At 27.6% G+C, this 14,570-nt stretch overlaps 2 protein-coding genes across 4 annotated transcripts; both read left to right on the forward strand.

Annotated features, from left to right (window-relative positions):
- Positions 1 to 3,518: 3,518 nt before the first annotated feature.
- LOC106427803 (expansin-A18-like) lies at positions 3,519 to 8,707 on the forward strand. 3 transcript variants are annotated; one of them, XM_048739692.1, is made up of 6 exons: positions 3,519 to 4,006; positions 4,738 to 4,917; positions 5,322 to 5,403; positions 6,951 to 7,117; positions 7,428 to 7,743; positions 8,163 to 8,707. In XM_048739692.1, the coding sequence occupies exons 1-6, from the start codon at positions 3,736 to 3,738 to the stop codon at positions 8,473 to 8,475; spliced, it is 1,329 nt and encodes a 442-aa protein (XP_048595649.1). In that variant the 5' UTR covers positions 3,519 to 3,735; the 3' UTR covers positions 8,476 to 8,707. The 3 variants fall into 3 exon arrangements, with proteins under 3 accessions (XP_048595649.1, XP_048595650.1, XP_048595651.1); XM_048739693.1 differs by having other exon boundaries at positions 3,520 to 4,006; positions 5,331 to 5,403; XM_048739694.1 differs by lacking the exon at positions 4,738 to 4,917 and having other exon boundaries at positions 3,522 to 4,006.
- A 426-nt stretch (positions 8,708 to 9,133) lies between these two features.
- Positions 9,134 to 10,454, forward strand: LOC125577806. Its single transcript, XM_048739695.1, has one exon. It carries the CDS (start codon positions 9,296 to 9,298, stop codon positions 10,349 to 10,351), a length of 1,056 nt encoding a protein of 351 aa, XP_048595652.1. The 5' UTR covers positions 9,134 to 9,295; the 3' UTR covers positions 10,352 to 10,454.
- Positions 10,455 to 14,570: the final 4,116 nt, after the last annotated feature.

The raw sequence follows: 14,570 nt of genomic DNA on the forward strand, positions 1-14,570 counted from the left end.
ATTAATGTGAATGCGGTAAGAATGTGAATTCTCAAATAATATTTATATACTATTATTTGAGAAGTCAGCTTTTTACGTGTAGCATTATGTTAATTTTTACGATGGTTAATTTGCAGAGGTATACTTAATGAATTAGAAATATTATATTGAATTACTGTTATTAAACTCTTTATTTTTAATTATTATTTTTTGTAAATTAGATGCTACTTCATTTTCCCTTAAGTATCATATATAATATGGAAACATTTATTAAATTTAAAGGAAAAAATTTTAAAAAGAAATAAATTTCTCTATAATATTATTTGGAAAATCAGTTTCTTACGTGTCGCGCCCATGTTAATTTTTATGATGGTTAATAACAAAAATACCCTTAATGAATTAAAAATATTATATTTAATTATCTGTATTAGAACTTCTTTTTTATTAATTAATTATGTATATTGGATTTTAGTTCAGCTGTGTTCCAAAAAAAGTTTTTAATTTAGTTTCCTTTTTTATGTTTTTCAAATAAATATATAATATGGAAACATTTTAAAAGAATAAATTTTTATATATAATGTGATTACATAAGATATAAGTTCACTAAAATAATTTTGATATTAAAAATAAATCATTAATATCAAGTATTAATACCAAACTTTATATTATATCTAGAATGTTTATAATTCTTACTAAATTAGGGGTATTAAACGCTTACTCTAAGTGATTAAATTATTTTTACCACGTAATATTTTATACCATTAAATTTTCACTCTAGCTGACCAAATCAACATATATCAAATTATTAAAATACAAACATATACTTATACATCTAAGTTGTAATAAAACTAACTCAATTTGGCCTAATTGAACCAAAAATAATTATCTTTCAATTTCAAAGAATATGTGTAACTCAAAACCCACCACAAAATATTAGCTGGACTTATCCAGATTTTTATATCTAAAATCAAAGGTTTAACTAAAATAACAGCATATTATTTTATAGCAAGATTTTATTTATTGTATACATATTATTACAGAACAACTCAAAATCTTTTATATATTAAAGCAAAAGTCACTTGACAAATGGAAAAGTTTTTAGAAAATAAAAACAATTGACTGAAAAAAAAAAGCTCTTCGATCCCTAATTTTTAGCAATTATATCTCACTATCTAATCTATTAAAACTGAAGTACAAATATTGATTAACCCTTAAAACTTCAACTTAATTAAACCTAAATGCCAATGAATTAATAACTACTCTTTTTTAGCATTAATTGTTTTTTTTTCAAATTAAATACATAATTTCTTAAATTGAATGCATAAAAAATCAATATAAATCTCCAACTCACAATTTCGTAAATAAATTGAACAAAAAATTTCAGTATAATTATTTTACTTACGGATTGCACATAATACTATAAATTTTAATGTACATCAACATTAAACACAAAATATAATACTATACACAAAATATAATCTATCATCATTTGTTTTTTTGCTGCCCATACCTCCCCCACGTAACTCTTCTTCCTTTCCAATATGAACTTCTGTCCTTTTCTTAAATTTATATGGGTTTGTAAATAAATTAAAATTTATAAGGGCTATATTAATGCAATAAAATACTTTAATGCACATCAATACTATACATAAATGGATTCTCTTTGCAAAGATCCATCAACGTAACTCTTCTTCCTCAAAATTCTATGCACTAAATCATATATAATATTAATTTTAAAAATTTTAGTGATATTGGAAATTATTTTATTCATTTACTAAATTAATTTAAAACTTTAAGACATTAAAAATTATCATTTATTAATAATAAATGAAAAGGTAAAAAACCACATAAAAATCAATTTATATAGTATATAAATAAAATATAAAAATCTATTAGTGTATTATAAGAAGACTATTTTCATATAAATATAAATCCAACTGCTGAAAAAAATATATAAATCCAACTATTATACATGCGGGATGGTTAAAAATATAATGTTAAACGTAGAAAAAATAATTAATTTGCATACACATAAAATTACATGTAAAAGCCACATAAATCGATTTATGTATTCCTTTACTCAATTTGGAACACAATATCATTTTAAAACTATATATTTATATTTCTCATTATTTATTATTAATAATTAAAATAAAAACCACATGAAATAATCATTTATATAATATATAAATAAAATATAAATTATTCCTTTAATATACTATTGGTAGCATATTTTTATATAAATAAAAGTCCACTAAAAATGGAATACAATAAATTTATATGATAAAAATATGGGTGATAAAATTAACTTTAAAAAAATAAAATATAATTATGCAATGTGATAAATAAAATTAGTATATTTAAAATGTCATATTAAACAACTATATATTATGTGTAAACTATAAATTTATATTATGTAATTTATACAAAACAAAAAATAAAACTAAATATCCGTGATCGCATGGTTCAAACTCTAGTTTCATTTAAGTTGAAAGCCACTTTACCACGATCTTAAACTGTTTTCCTCTTTTATATAGCTTTTGTTCTAATAATTTACTTTATGTTTCTTTTTTCTCCTTTGTCTATCTTCTCCAATAAAGCAACAAATCTTTTCACCTCTCTTATATCAGCAATTTTGACTTCGTCTTTCTTCGATCCCTGGTGATCACGGTTTGGAGAGATAGGATGAAGCATAAAATATTATTCTTGTGGAAAACCCATAATTACACTCTCGGGCAGTGATCTTCCAGCTGAATCAAAGATGCATAAGGTTGTGGCCTCAAGAAGAAAGTTTGCCACTTTTACTTTTTTTTTTTATTTGTTGATTCAATTATCTTTTAGTATTCACTATTGCAATTGATGAAGCTAAAACTATTGCTGAACGTATAACGAAGCTTGCATTTCTGAATCCCAAGTTGAATCACTTTACTATTGCTAAACAAATCTTTTTAATCTATAAAAGGCAAACTAAATTTGTAAATTTTAATCTTATAAATTAAACAAACTATCAAAATAAGTAATGACTAATGTGGGTTAATTTTGGTTAAATGTGTGTTTAAAAAAACATGTTAGGTGAATTAACATAAAATGTCAATTTCAAACTATAAGCAAACTAAAATAATAAATTTATTATAACCATCGTATCAGAATTTTGCACTAAACTACAGTAAGTATTTCTTATTCTGTACAACCATCAAATATTGTATTTCAATTATATTTTGTATTTTGGTTATATTTTATTTATTTTTGAAAAATTCTACAAACCTTTTAACAGCTTTGTTTCAATGCATGTGCCTCTAATATTAAGTGCTACTATTCATATAATATTTTAAACAACATTCACTCTATTTGAAAATTACGAGGATGATCAAATAATTTTTGAAACAGTGAATTGACATGTGCGTGCACATGCATAATACTAGTATATTAATAAAACATTAACCAATTTTTACAAGGGTAATTGCACTTGATATACACGATATTAAGATTATTTAGGTGATCAGAAACCTACTGTTTTTTCTATATATCCCACAAGTACCCCTATAACCTAGTGATCGACATTATCGTTAGGCTATAGGTATGGAAAAATATCTCTGAGACCTTTTTATTTTTATTAATAAAATACATATTCGACAGAAAAAAGATGGCGATAGAAAAAGACGACTCAAGATCTAGGTTTTTAGATGGCGGCACTCGATTGGATTTGGGGATTCTGCAAGGTTTTTTCAGGGGTTAACAAGGATCTTCATCAGGATCATGTCTCTCTTATATTGCGCGAGGAAAGGAAGCGTTCATGGGACAGGGAAGAGGATGGAAAACGAATCAAGTAGACCGGGTACGAGCTTGAAAAGGATTCGACGATTTGCGATTCAATTGCAGATAAGGGTCTCTCTTTGGGATTCTATGGAAATTGAAGGAAAGATCGGATCTTTGGGATTCGCGATGAACGGGAATACAGAGGATCTAAAGGCGATAATGGGTTTCAGAGAGGATATGGAATGTTGGAGGCAATCATCATTTGAGCAAGGTATACTGAGAAATTTAAGCTTTCCTATCTTGTTATGGATCAGATATCAGACTTGCAAGGAATTGGAAATGGTATTAGATGTGGCTATGCTGGTTTCATGAGGAAGCTACGTGTTTATAGAAGAGCTTGGGAAAGTAGTATCACGAGGAAATATAGATGATTTGAACTCTACTTGGCTATCGAATTTTAGACATTTGTTTCCTCAATTGCAGGATCCTCATACATTGTTGAGTTTATGTTTAAACCATACACTGCTGAGTTTCATTGATGATTTGAGCATTTTTAGTTTCATTAACGAATGGAATAAATGGTGTTTCTCGTTTTGGCTACAAAATCTATTTCTTTGGTTTCTTGTTTGACTTTAGACAACTGCTGGTGGAGGTGCGTAGAATTTGAAACTATGCTACTATTTTCCTTATTTCCCTGTTGCCGGGTTATGACCCAGGGTTTAATATTGGTTCTGTTTTTGCTCCTCTTCAAGAGCTTAGGAAAAATGAATAAGATTTGCTACTGGTGTCTTGGTGTTCTATCTTTTTGCTTAGCAAATATTTGGCAAAGTTGTATTTTGTTCATAAGGTTGCAGCCTCTCAAAAAGGTTTCGTTAATGAGAGGGTTTGACTTGAGTTAGTACTGGAAGTGGTTGGAGTGTTTTGGCTATAGTTGTGGTAGGGAACAAACTTCTATACATCAGCCCTTCATAAATGATTTTCTATGTTTGATTTTTTCTAAAGAGGAACCTGGTGTAGTAAGTTACGATCAATGGATGTCCTTATACCCCTCGAACAAATCATCACTGGAAAAGGAAGCTAAGAATAACACTTTCTTTACGGTCTGGTGGGTTAAAAGTATTGAAGTTGTACAAGCACAAAGTATAGGCTTGAGTGGCCAGCTTGCTCTGTTTACTCGTACGGGTGAGGCAATATTGATTTGTTTCACCATTTGGTTTGCTTCGTTTCGTTTCATGTTATTGTTGTTGGCTCTATCTTTTTATAAGATTAAGAGGTGGAATAAAATGTTTTTGTTGGTATTTGGTACTGGTAATAATGCATTCTGTTGAGAAATGTGTTTATATGGAATCTTTTTGGTATTAACGAGGCTGTTAAAATGTGTTCTTGTGTGTTTGATTTCGTTCAAATTCTGACCTAATTTCTATATTACAAACTTTCGTCTTATTCATCTAATAAGGAGAATTTTAAGGGCTAAGTGTAAATAAGTAACAATTTATATTATTATGGTTGCTGCATTGTGCGTCAAACACGTGGGAATTTGATATGTTCTAATTATATGAGAAAAAATGTTGTTTTCGTCTGACAAGACTTAACAGGTGTAGCCAAGCTGGATATGCCTACTATAGCTCTGCAGCCTATATACACAACTTGTATATTACAACGGGACATGTGAGTAATTTCGCTTATGCATCTCTCTCCAAGTACCTAATTATCTTTTGTTTTGCATGAACTTTTAATTAATTTCTCTTTCGTGTATTTCTAGCCAAATTGGCCTTTTTACAATTTAGTTATTGTGTAAAATTTATATATGTACATGAAATTTCACAAATATTTGTACATGAAATTTCACAAATATTATATTTTATTTATTTATATATTTAAATCGATCAACACTTTAATCAAGATTTTTTATTTAATCAATTTATACATAGTCTTACTAATATATATTTACAATCTAGAAGAACAACCAGCCTAAATGCTAATAAAAAAAAACTAATCAAAATTTTAATCTTTTTGGAATAAAAATATATGAAGTTGAATTTGATGAAATATATGCAACCTATTATATCTAAATATTATCAAACCAGCTAGATATTATATATCTAAAATCAGATGTATAATTAAAATAACACATTGTTATTTAAAATAAACTAGATCTTGACCCGCTCAACCGAGCGGGTGTTATAATCAGTTTTTATATGCATATATATTTATTTTAAATAATTAGTGGTATATATTTTAATTTTAATTATTTTTTTAAATGTTGATATAACTATTTCAAATACAATAATTTATATTTTGTATGTATGCAATTGTGATAATGGTCCATTTCAAATTCTCGTATAAACTAAATAAATATAGTTTGGTAAAATGAGGGTTCTAGTATGATTCTTTTTTCTAATCCATACGTGCAATGCATAAAAATAAAATAATATATTTTGGTTTTGGTGGTTGGCATAGGTTTGGTTTAAACTTATTATATCCTTAATAAAATGATATTGTACATATCTACGTATGGATCTAGATATAAATGTTTATATTTAAAAATATAGTTATGATAATGCAATTATAATCTTGTTTTCTTAAGTTATATACAATGTTCGTATATGGAGCATCCGTAGGAAATTAAATATCCGATGTAAAGTAGGAAGTAGAAAATCTTTTAATTATGATATATGGAATATTTTATGATAATTAGTAGGAATTACTTTATTGTTAGGATAACAAAAATATACATCTAACAAATTTTTTTAAAGATGGTCCAACTTTAAAAAATCACACATGAAAAATATTGTGACTTCTGTTTTAATATATAAGATTATGCATGTAAATTAAACAATGATTTTAAAATGAAGTATTAATAATTATTTATAATATATTTATTTATATCCGTGTATAACCAGTGAACTACTTATAAATAGATATAAGCTTGGATTGGCCTGCAGAGAGAAGAAATTGGGCCTATGTTTAACAAATAGAAACCATTAAAAAAATCAAACCAACTAATTTATTAGAATGCTAATGGAGAGGCGCAGACCAAAACAATCATGAACGCACGTCTCACTTGTTCATACTCTTTTCTTTTAGTGTGTCTCACGTTGAGATTTTGCGTCAATTGATTTTTCCTTTCATTTTAGCCAAAAAAAAAAATTAGCTAGCCATTGTATTCACTATAAATGTAAGATCTTATGCAATCATAAAACTTGGGTTTCCAGAGAGAAAACAAAGAAAGAAAAAATGGATCAAAGTTTGTACAGCAAGTGCTTGGTTATTTTGTCAGTAATGGGGATGATCGGAACATCATCTGCGGCATATGCTGGGGGCCCGTGGCGCCGTGCCTCAGCCACCTTTTACGGGGATGAAACTGCCCGCGAAACCATGGGTAAAAAACAAACATTCCAACATTACATTATATGTACAACACGAACTATATTACAGCAAGATCATGTGACAATATTGGTTTAACTAACTATTAATTTTAGCCCAAAATTATTCATTATAAGCTTATGACGTTTAAGAGAAATACATTTATATATTTCTATTATTTACTATAGAATAATTCAAGGATTGATATAATTATTTAAAATTGTATGCTAGAAATTTTTTTGGCATCCATATAATGCATGAATGTTTTGAGGCTATAATTAAAATGTACCGGCAACTTTAGCATGACCATAATGTGCATCGATCAGGTGGGGCTTGTGGCTATGGCAACCTATGGAACAGCGGCTACGGTGCAGCCACGTCGGCATTAAGTACAGTGCTGTTCAACGATGGTTACTCGTGCGGTCAGTGTTTCCAAATAAGGTGTGTGTCGTCGCCTAACTGCTACTACGGTTCACCAGCCACCGTGGTGACTGCAACCAACATATGTCCACCGAATTGGGGTCAAAATTCCAACAACGGTGGGTGGTGTAATCCGCCACGTGCCCATTTTGATCTGACTAAACCGGCTTTCATGAAAATCGCAAATTGGAAGGCTGGTATCATCCCCATCTCATACCGGAGGTAAATCTACAAAACCACCACGACCTTTATGCATATACGTATACAAAGTATTTTTAACTGTTTTACTAAGGATATGTGTGTCCTACTCTTAAATAATTCCTTGTTTTTGCGGAGATGTGCGTCTATAAAAAGGACCAAAGAGTTCTTTAGATAGCTAAATGTTGATTGAAGATGTACAGAATTGCAAGATAATAGTTTGAGTTTTACGAGATCTTCGGTTACTATATAATACGTTCGATTTTTCTCAAAATTTTGAAACCACAACTTCAGTGATTATGTAGATATGAAGGCCCTACTTAAGTTTTAAAGGTGCATTGAAAAATCAATATATACCTGCCTAAATATGTTTGTGTTATTTATGTTTCTATGTATGCCCTTCTCACACATTCGTTATAAAATACATATATATATATATACAGAGTGGCTTGCAAAAGGACTGGAGGAATAAGGTTCAAATTTGAAGGAAATGGATATTGGCTTCTTGTGTACGTGATGAACGTAGGTGGTGCTGGCGATATAAAGACCATGGCCGTTAAAGGTAGCCGCACGAACTGGATCAACATGAGCCACAACTGGGGAGCTTCGTACCAAGCTTTCTCTTCTCTCTATGGCCAATCTCTCTCGTTTAGACTCACCTCCTACACCACTCGTCAGACCATTTACGCTTGGAATGCTGCTCCGGCTAGCTGGAGCGCCGGCCAGACCTACAAGAGCAATGCTAATTTCAGCTGATTCGATTGAAAAGGACAAAGTTACGGTTTTACTCTTTGTAATCTTGAGGCAGATCGATCGAGGGGATATCTAATTTTTAATAACTCGATTTGATTGTATGTAGTGGTAACTAATTCTTGTGTATTTTGTTTTGTCCATCAATGGTTATGAGAAAAAGGATGTCTCGTTAATTGGCTTCAACGAGACAAATTGTTGAACCCTTCGTGTTTAAATTTTGTTTTTTTCGTTTTGACTTTAGAATTGATGGGATCTAATTGGTAACTCTTTTCATTGACAACATAAAAGACGTGCTACTTCCGGAGACATCAATCAAGATGAGTTCACGATCAAATTTTCTTTTGCTGTTATGTAAACTTCTGCTACGTGGTAAACATGTAATATCATTTATAACTTATCCTGCATTATCTTCAGTTTTATTACTTTATATAATTAACTACTTTAGTTATTACTCTGATCGTTGACCGTACCCCTGAATATATAATTGTACTAATGAACTAAAGTATACGTAAATGTAGACGTATACTTTACTCAAAACAATCTCACGCCGCCTTTTATTGTCCCAAGAAATCATACCCATTAGCATACAAACATATACATATTCATAAAGATATATATACATATAAAAGCAATCATTTCCCTTCAATCTTTTTTTTTTTTTTTTTTTTTGGACAAACATTTCCCTTCAATCTAAAGCCTTCATGGAGAGTAAAGAAAAATTCATATATCATGATCAACTAAATTAATGTCTTTCCCTTCACATCTTCTTCGCATTTCTCTCAACAACAACATACTAGAACAATAACTCAATCAAAATCAAAAAATGGGAGCAACAAGAACATTCTATTTTCCCTCTCTTCCACTAATAAAAACCATATTATTAATCTCACTGCTTCCGTCTCATCTAAAAGGTTCGACTTCCACTAGTAGTACTACTCAAGAACCTTTCAAGGAATCTTCAAGGCTTCTCGATCTTCTCCTAAGAGACTACATTCTAAACTCTTTTAAGAATCAACATTACTCAGTCAAGACCGGCGTTGTTCGGCATATTCATCTTCCCTCTAACTACTCTGGCATAAACCTCGACGCTGTTAGGTTCCGGTGTGGGAGTTTCCGGCGATATGGAGCTCAACTCCAAGAATTCCATATTGGTGTTGGAGCGATTCTTGAACCGTGTGGTGAACGTCTTGTGCTCGTGAGACAAATCTTGGGATCAAATTGGTCTGATATCTATTACAAGAACTATGATCTCTCCGGTTATAGACTTGTCTCTCCGGTTCTAGGTCTCTTAGTTTATAATGCATTAAACGACATTGTTTTGGGTAATAATTTCCGCAGCTCTTATCAGATAAGTCTTCTCCTAGACAATGCTAAAGATCCGTCCACCGTTGATTTTGGAAACATTTCTGGACCGTCGATGGTAGTGGTAGAAAGAACATTCTTGAATAAGCCAATGTGTGCAGCTTTCGGACTAGATGGGAAAGTAACGTTTGCTGGAGAAGTGAAGCCGTATGTCTGCGCCGTTAAAACTAACGGACATTTTGGTTTAGTGGTGACAGATGATCAGGATTCGTCCAAGTCGGCTGGTGGGGGAGAGAAGAAGATGAAGAAGGAGAAGATCGGACGGTGGAGATCGGTTGTTGGAGGGCTTGTTGGATCTGTGACGGTGGGAATAGTGCTTTTAGGGCTTGTGATGGCGGCAGCAGTTGTGACGGCAAAGAAGCGGGGGAGAAGGGCAAAAAGGGAAGAAATGGAGAGAAAAGCTTGTGAAGAAGAAGCTCTGAGAGTAGTGACAATGGTGGGGCATTCTAGGGTTTTTGTTGCTTCTGCTACAAGGACTTTGCCTGGTTTCATGGAACATGAGTGTGTTCCAAATTAATTAATTTACGTACGTTTGGTTTTTTTTTTTTTTTTTCCTTTTCTTGTAAAAAAGTTTTCATTAAATATATATTCTGTTGGGAGTAAACATATACGGTATTTAGTTAGTCTTTTTTTAATATTCGGTATTTAGTCAGTTATTATATATACTGTAACTCTATAAATCATTCGAGAACTCAACTTCTTACGGTTTTCAATCATGTTAATTTCTATGACGAGTAGTTACATAAGTGTTCTCTGAACATCTCCAATGCTACTCTATTTTTTTTTTTAAATGTCAAATATATAAGTCACTCTAATAGTGCGCGATATGTTGCATCAAATATAGAGGAATGAACAATAGTAATACTGTTCTTTTACTATATTTTTAGAATTATATTTTTTTCTTTACAAAATCACCCCTTATTTTTTCATGTTTTCATTTTTCACCAAAATAAAATTATATATTACAACTTTATGCATTTAAATACTATGTTTAGTACATCGTTTGTTTATAATTATATGTTGTAATAAAATTTAATTTTAAAGTAATTATTTACATTTATAAATAGTGTAAACTGTGGTAGTATATTGTTATAAATTAAAATGAATGGGTAAATTTTAATATTTAAAATTTCATAATAAATTACTAAATAAAAAAATGAATATACTAAGAATAATCATTTTTAGAGTAGAAAAATATGTAACTATTGGAGTAAAACCTTCCTCTATTAATAATGACCAAAAATATTATGTTTATTTTATTTCCGATTATTAAAAAAATCTTTTTATTTTTTATTTTGTCAATTAAATTTTAAATTTTGGTTTCCTTTTCCAAATAATATATATAATATAATTTTGTAATTTTAAAATGTAAAATAAATTATTTTTAGAAAAAGAAAAAAATATGTTTATGTAAATATATTTTTTATAAATATATGAGCATGGAAAGATATTATACATATAATATGATCTCATAAATTAAAAATTTTATAAAAAATAATCATCCCTTTAAACATAATTTAAACAACATAACATATTATAATGAAATAATAATATTTTTTATTATTATTATTGAAATGTTATTTTGTGCATACTTTTAATTTTTTTACATTTTTTAATGTGTTAATCAAATTACATAAATTAAATATATATATATATATATATATTAAAACAGAAACTTAATATGTAATTTATGTCACATAAGTTTTCAAAAAAACGATTAGCGAGAATTATATTTATTTAAAACATTAAATAATATCTTTTTTCAATTGAATTTAAGAAATAAGTCGTATAATAGAAAAGGAAAATAAAAATATTATTTTTACTAAAAACCCTATTTGATAAAAAAAAGTTACCAAATGTTTTTAAATAGCATAACTCATAGTACTTCTAGTGAACTAAATGTCGCCATAATAAGAAGGTCTTTTTGCTTAATATTTAGTTTTATTTTTAATTTTATTTTTTCTTTATATTTTAACAACCCAATATCACCATAATAAGAATACATAAATAAATCTAAATTATTATGTTTAATATTATTTATAACAATTTTAGTTTTTCTTGTATACATTTAAGGAATAATAGTTAAAAAATTTAAACTATTTTTATTATCTTGTAATTACTGATATCCATATGTGAGGATTCACAATTTTATCAGTTATTTCCATTTATGCAACTTCATACTGACCATCCTTTTATTTTCTAATTTTTACAAATTAAAAAAAATTCAAATTATACAAAATATGAAAGTATCTTACACATTATCATGAAAACAATAAGAAAATGCAATGAATCAAATTAATCAAATTGGCTAAATTAGAATCAAAAATATTTTTTCATTCAATTTGAAGAAATATATGTAACTCAATATAAATCACAAAATGAATATCGGATGAATATAATTTTGTATACCGAAGATAAAATTTCAAACTAAAATAACAATTTATTATCATTTATAGTTATATTTTATTTATTTTTACACATATAAATTTATAGAATGGCTTTAACATATTGATAAATGAAAATGAAATATTCACCAATTGTTACAATTTAAGATATATTATGAATTTTTATAAGATTTAATTCATACTACTCTATATAATTTGAATCGATTGAAATTTAAGTTTTTTTTATTTAGTTCTCAATATATATATTAAGTTATACATAATATTATGAGAAATTGTCACAAATACCACATTCATAGTATCACTTTTCATGTTTACACTAAACATTTTTACCCTCATTTTTAATGAAGGGTAAAATATAATTATACCCTTGGGGTTAACTAATCTAGACTTAGGGTTTAGAGTTGAGGGGTGGGGTAGGGTTTTTGGAATGTGAAATTTATGATTCTAATAAATATATAAATACTTAAAAAATATATAAATTTTTTTTAAAAAAATAGTTTCAAACATAATTTTCGTTTTTCAAAAAGAAATTTGAAAAAAAAAAAATAAAAAAATTTGAAAAAAAAAATTCAAAAAAAAAGTTTTATAAAAAAATTCGAATTTGAAAAAGTATATTTCGAAAAATAAAATAAAAATTTACGTTTTTATTTATTTTTTATTTTTTCATTATTTTTTTTATATTTTATTTTTTATATTTTATTTTTTTATTTTTTATTTTTTATTTTTTATTTAAATAATAATTTATTATATATATAAATAACAAGGACATAAGAGTCTTTTGTCACTTACTTAATGAAGAAGGTATTTTTGAAAATGTCTTATTAGTGGTGGTAAAAATGAAAAGTGTTACCATGAAAGTGGTAAACATGTAATTTTCCCATATATTATCATACTATGTTTTCTAATATAAGACAACAACCAAACTAAATGAAAACAAAAAAAGGGAAATTGCCACAAATAGCATATTTATAATACCACTTTTCATTTTTACACTAACTATTTTTACTTTCACTTTTAATGAAGTGTAAAAGACAATTATACCCTTAAGGTTAACTAATCCAGACTTAGAGTTTAGAGTTGAAAGGTGGGGTAAGGTTTTGTTGGGGAAATTAAATTAAATGAAAGTTTACATGTAATTTTCCCTTTAAAGTTTTAATTAAAATTTTTGTTGGAGAAATTACATGTTTACCACTTTCATGAGACTACTTTTCATTTTTATCACCAATAAGGAGATATTTTCAAAAATATCTTCTTCATTAAGTAGCAAAAGACTCTTATGCCCTTGTTATTTATCTATATAATAAATCATTATTTTAAAAAAAAAAAAATCGAATTATACTTTTTGCAATTCGAACTTTTTTATAATTTTTTTTTGAATTTTTTTTTTTCGAATTTGTTTTTTATTTTTTTCAAATTTCTTTTTGAAAAACGAAAATTATGTTTTAAATTTTTTTTTAAAGTTTTTTAAATATTTTTTAAGTATTTATTTATATATTTATTAGAATCTTAAATTTCACATTCCAAAAACCTTACCCCACCCTTCAACTCTAAACTCTAAGTCTATATTACTTAACCCTAAGAGTATAATTGTCTTTTACACTTCATTAAAAGTGAAGGTAAAATGGTTAGTGTAAAAATGAAAAGTGGTACTATGAATGTGCTATTTGTGGCAATTTCCTTTTTTTTTGGGAAAATAACATGTTTACCATTTTCATGGTACCACTTTTCATTTTTACAACCACTAAAAAGACATTTCAAAAATATCTTCTTCATTAAGTAGCAAAAGACTCTTATACCCTTGTTATTATATATATAATAAATCATTATTTAAAAAAAATGAAAAAAATTATAAAAAAATTAAAAAAATAAAAACAAAACAAAACAAAAAAAAATAAAAATAAAAAAAAAAATAAAAATTTTTTTTTTATGTTTTCGAATTATATTTTTTCAAATTCGAACTTTTTTATAAATTTTTTTTTGAAATTTCTTTTTCGAATTTTTTTATTTTTTATTCAAATCTTTTTGAAAAACGAAAATTATGTTTGAAACTATTTTTTAAAATTTTGTATATATTTTTAAGTATTTATTTATATATTTATTAGAATCCTAAATTTCACATTCCAAAAACCCTACCCCACCCCTCAACTCTAAACCCTAAGTCTAGATTAGTTAACTCTAAGGGTATAATTGTCTTTTACCCGTCATTAAAAGCGAAGGTAAAAATGGTTAGTGTAAACATGAAAAATGGTACTATGAATGTGTTATTGGTGGCAATTCCCCAACTTTAAATCATTTTAAACAAAAAATATTACGGTTGAATTCCGAGGAGTA

Source organism: Brassica napus, chromosome A9, assembly GCF_020379485.1.
Source record: "Brassica napus cultivar Da-Ae chromosome A9, Da-Ae, whole genome shotgun sequence".
NCBI lineage: Eukaryota > Viridiplantae > Streptophyta > Magnoliopsida > Brassicales > Brassicaceae > Brassica > Brassica napus.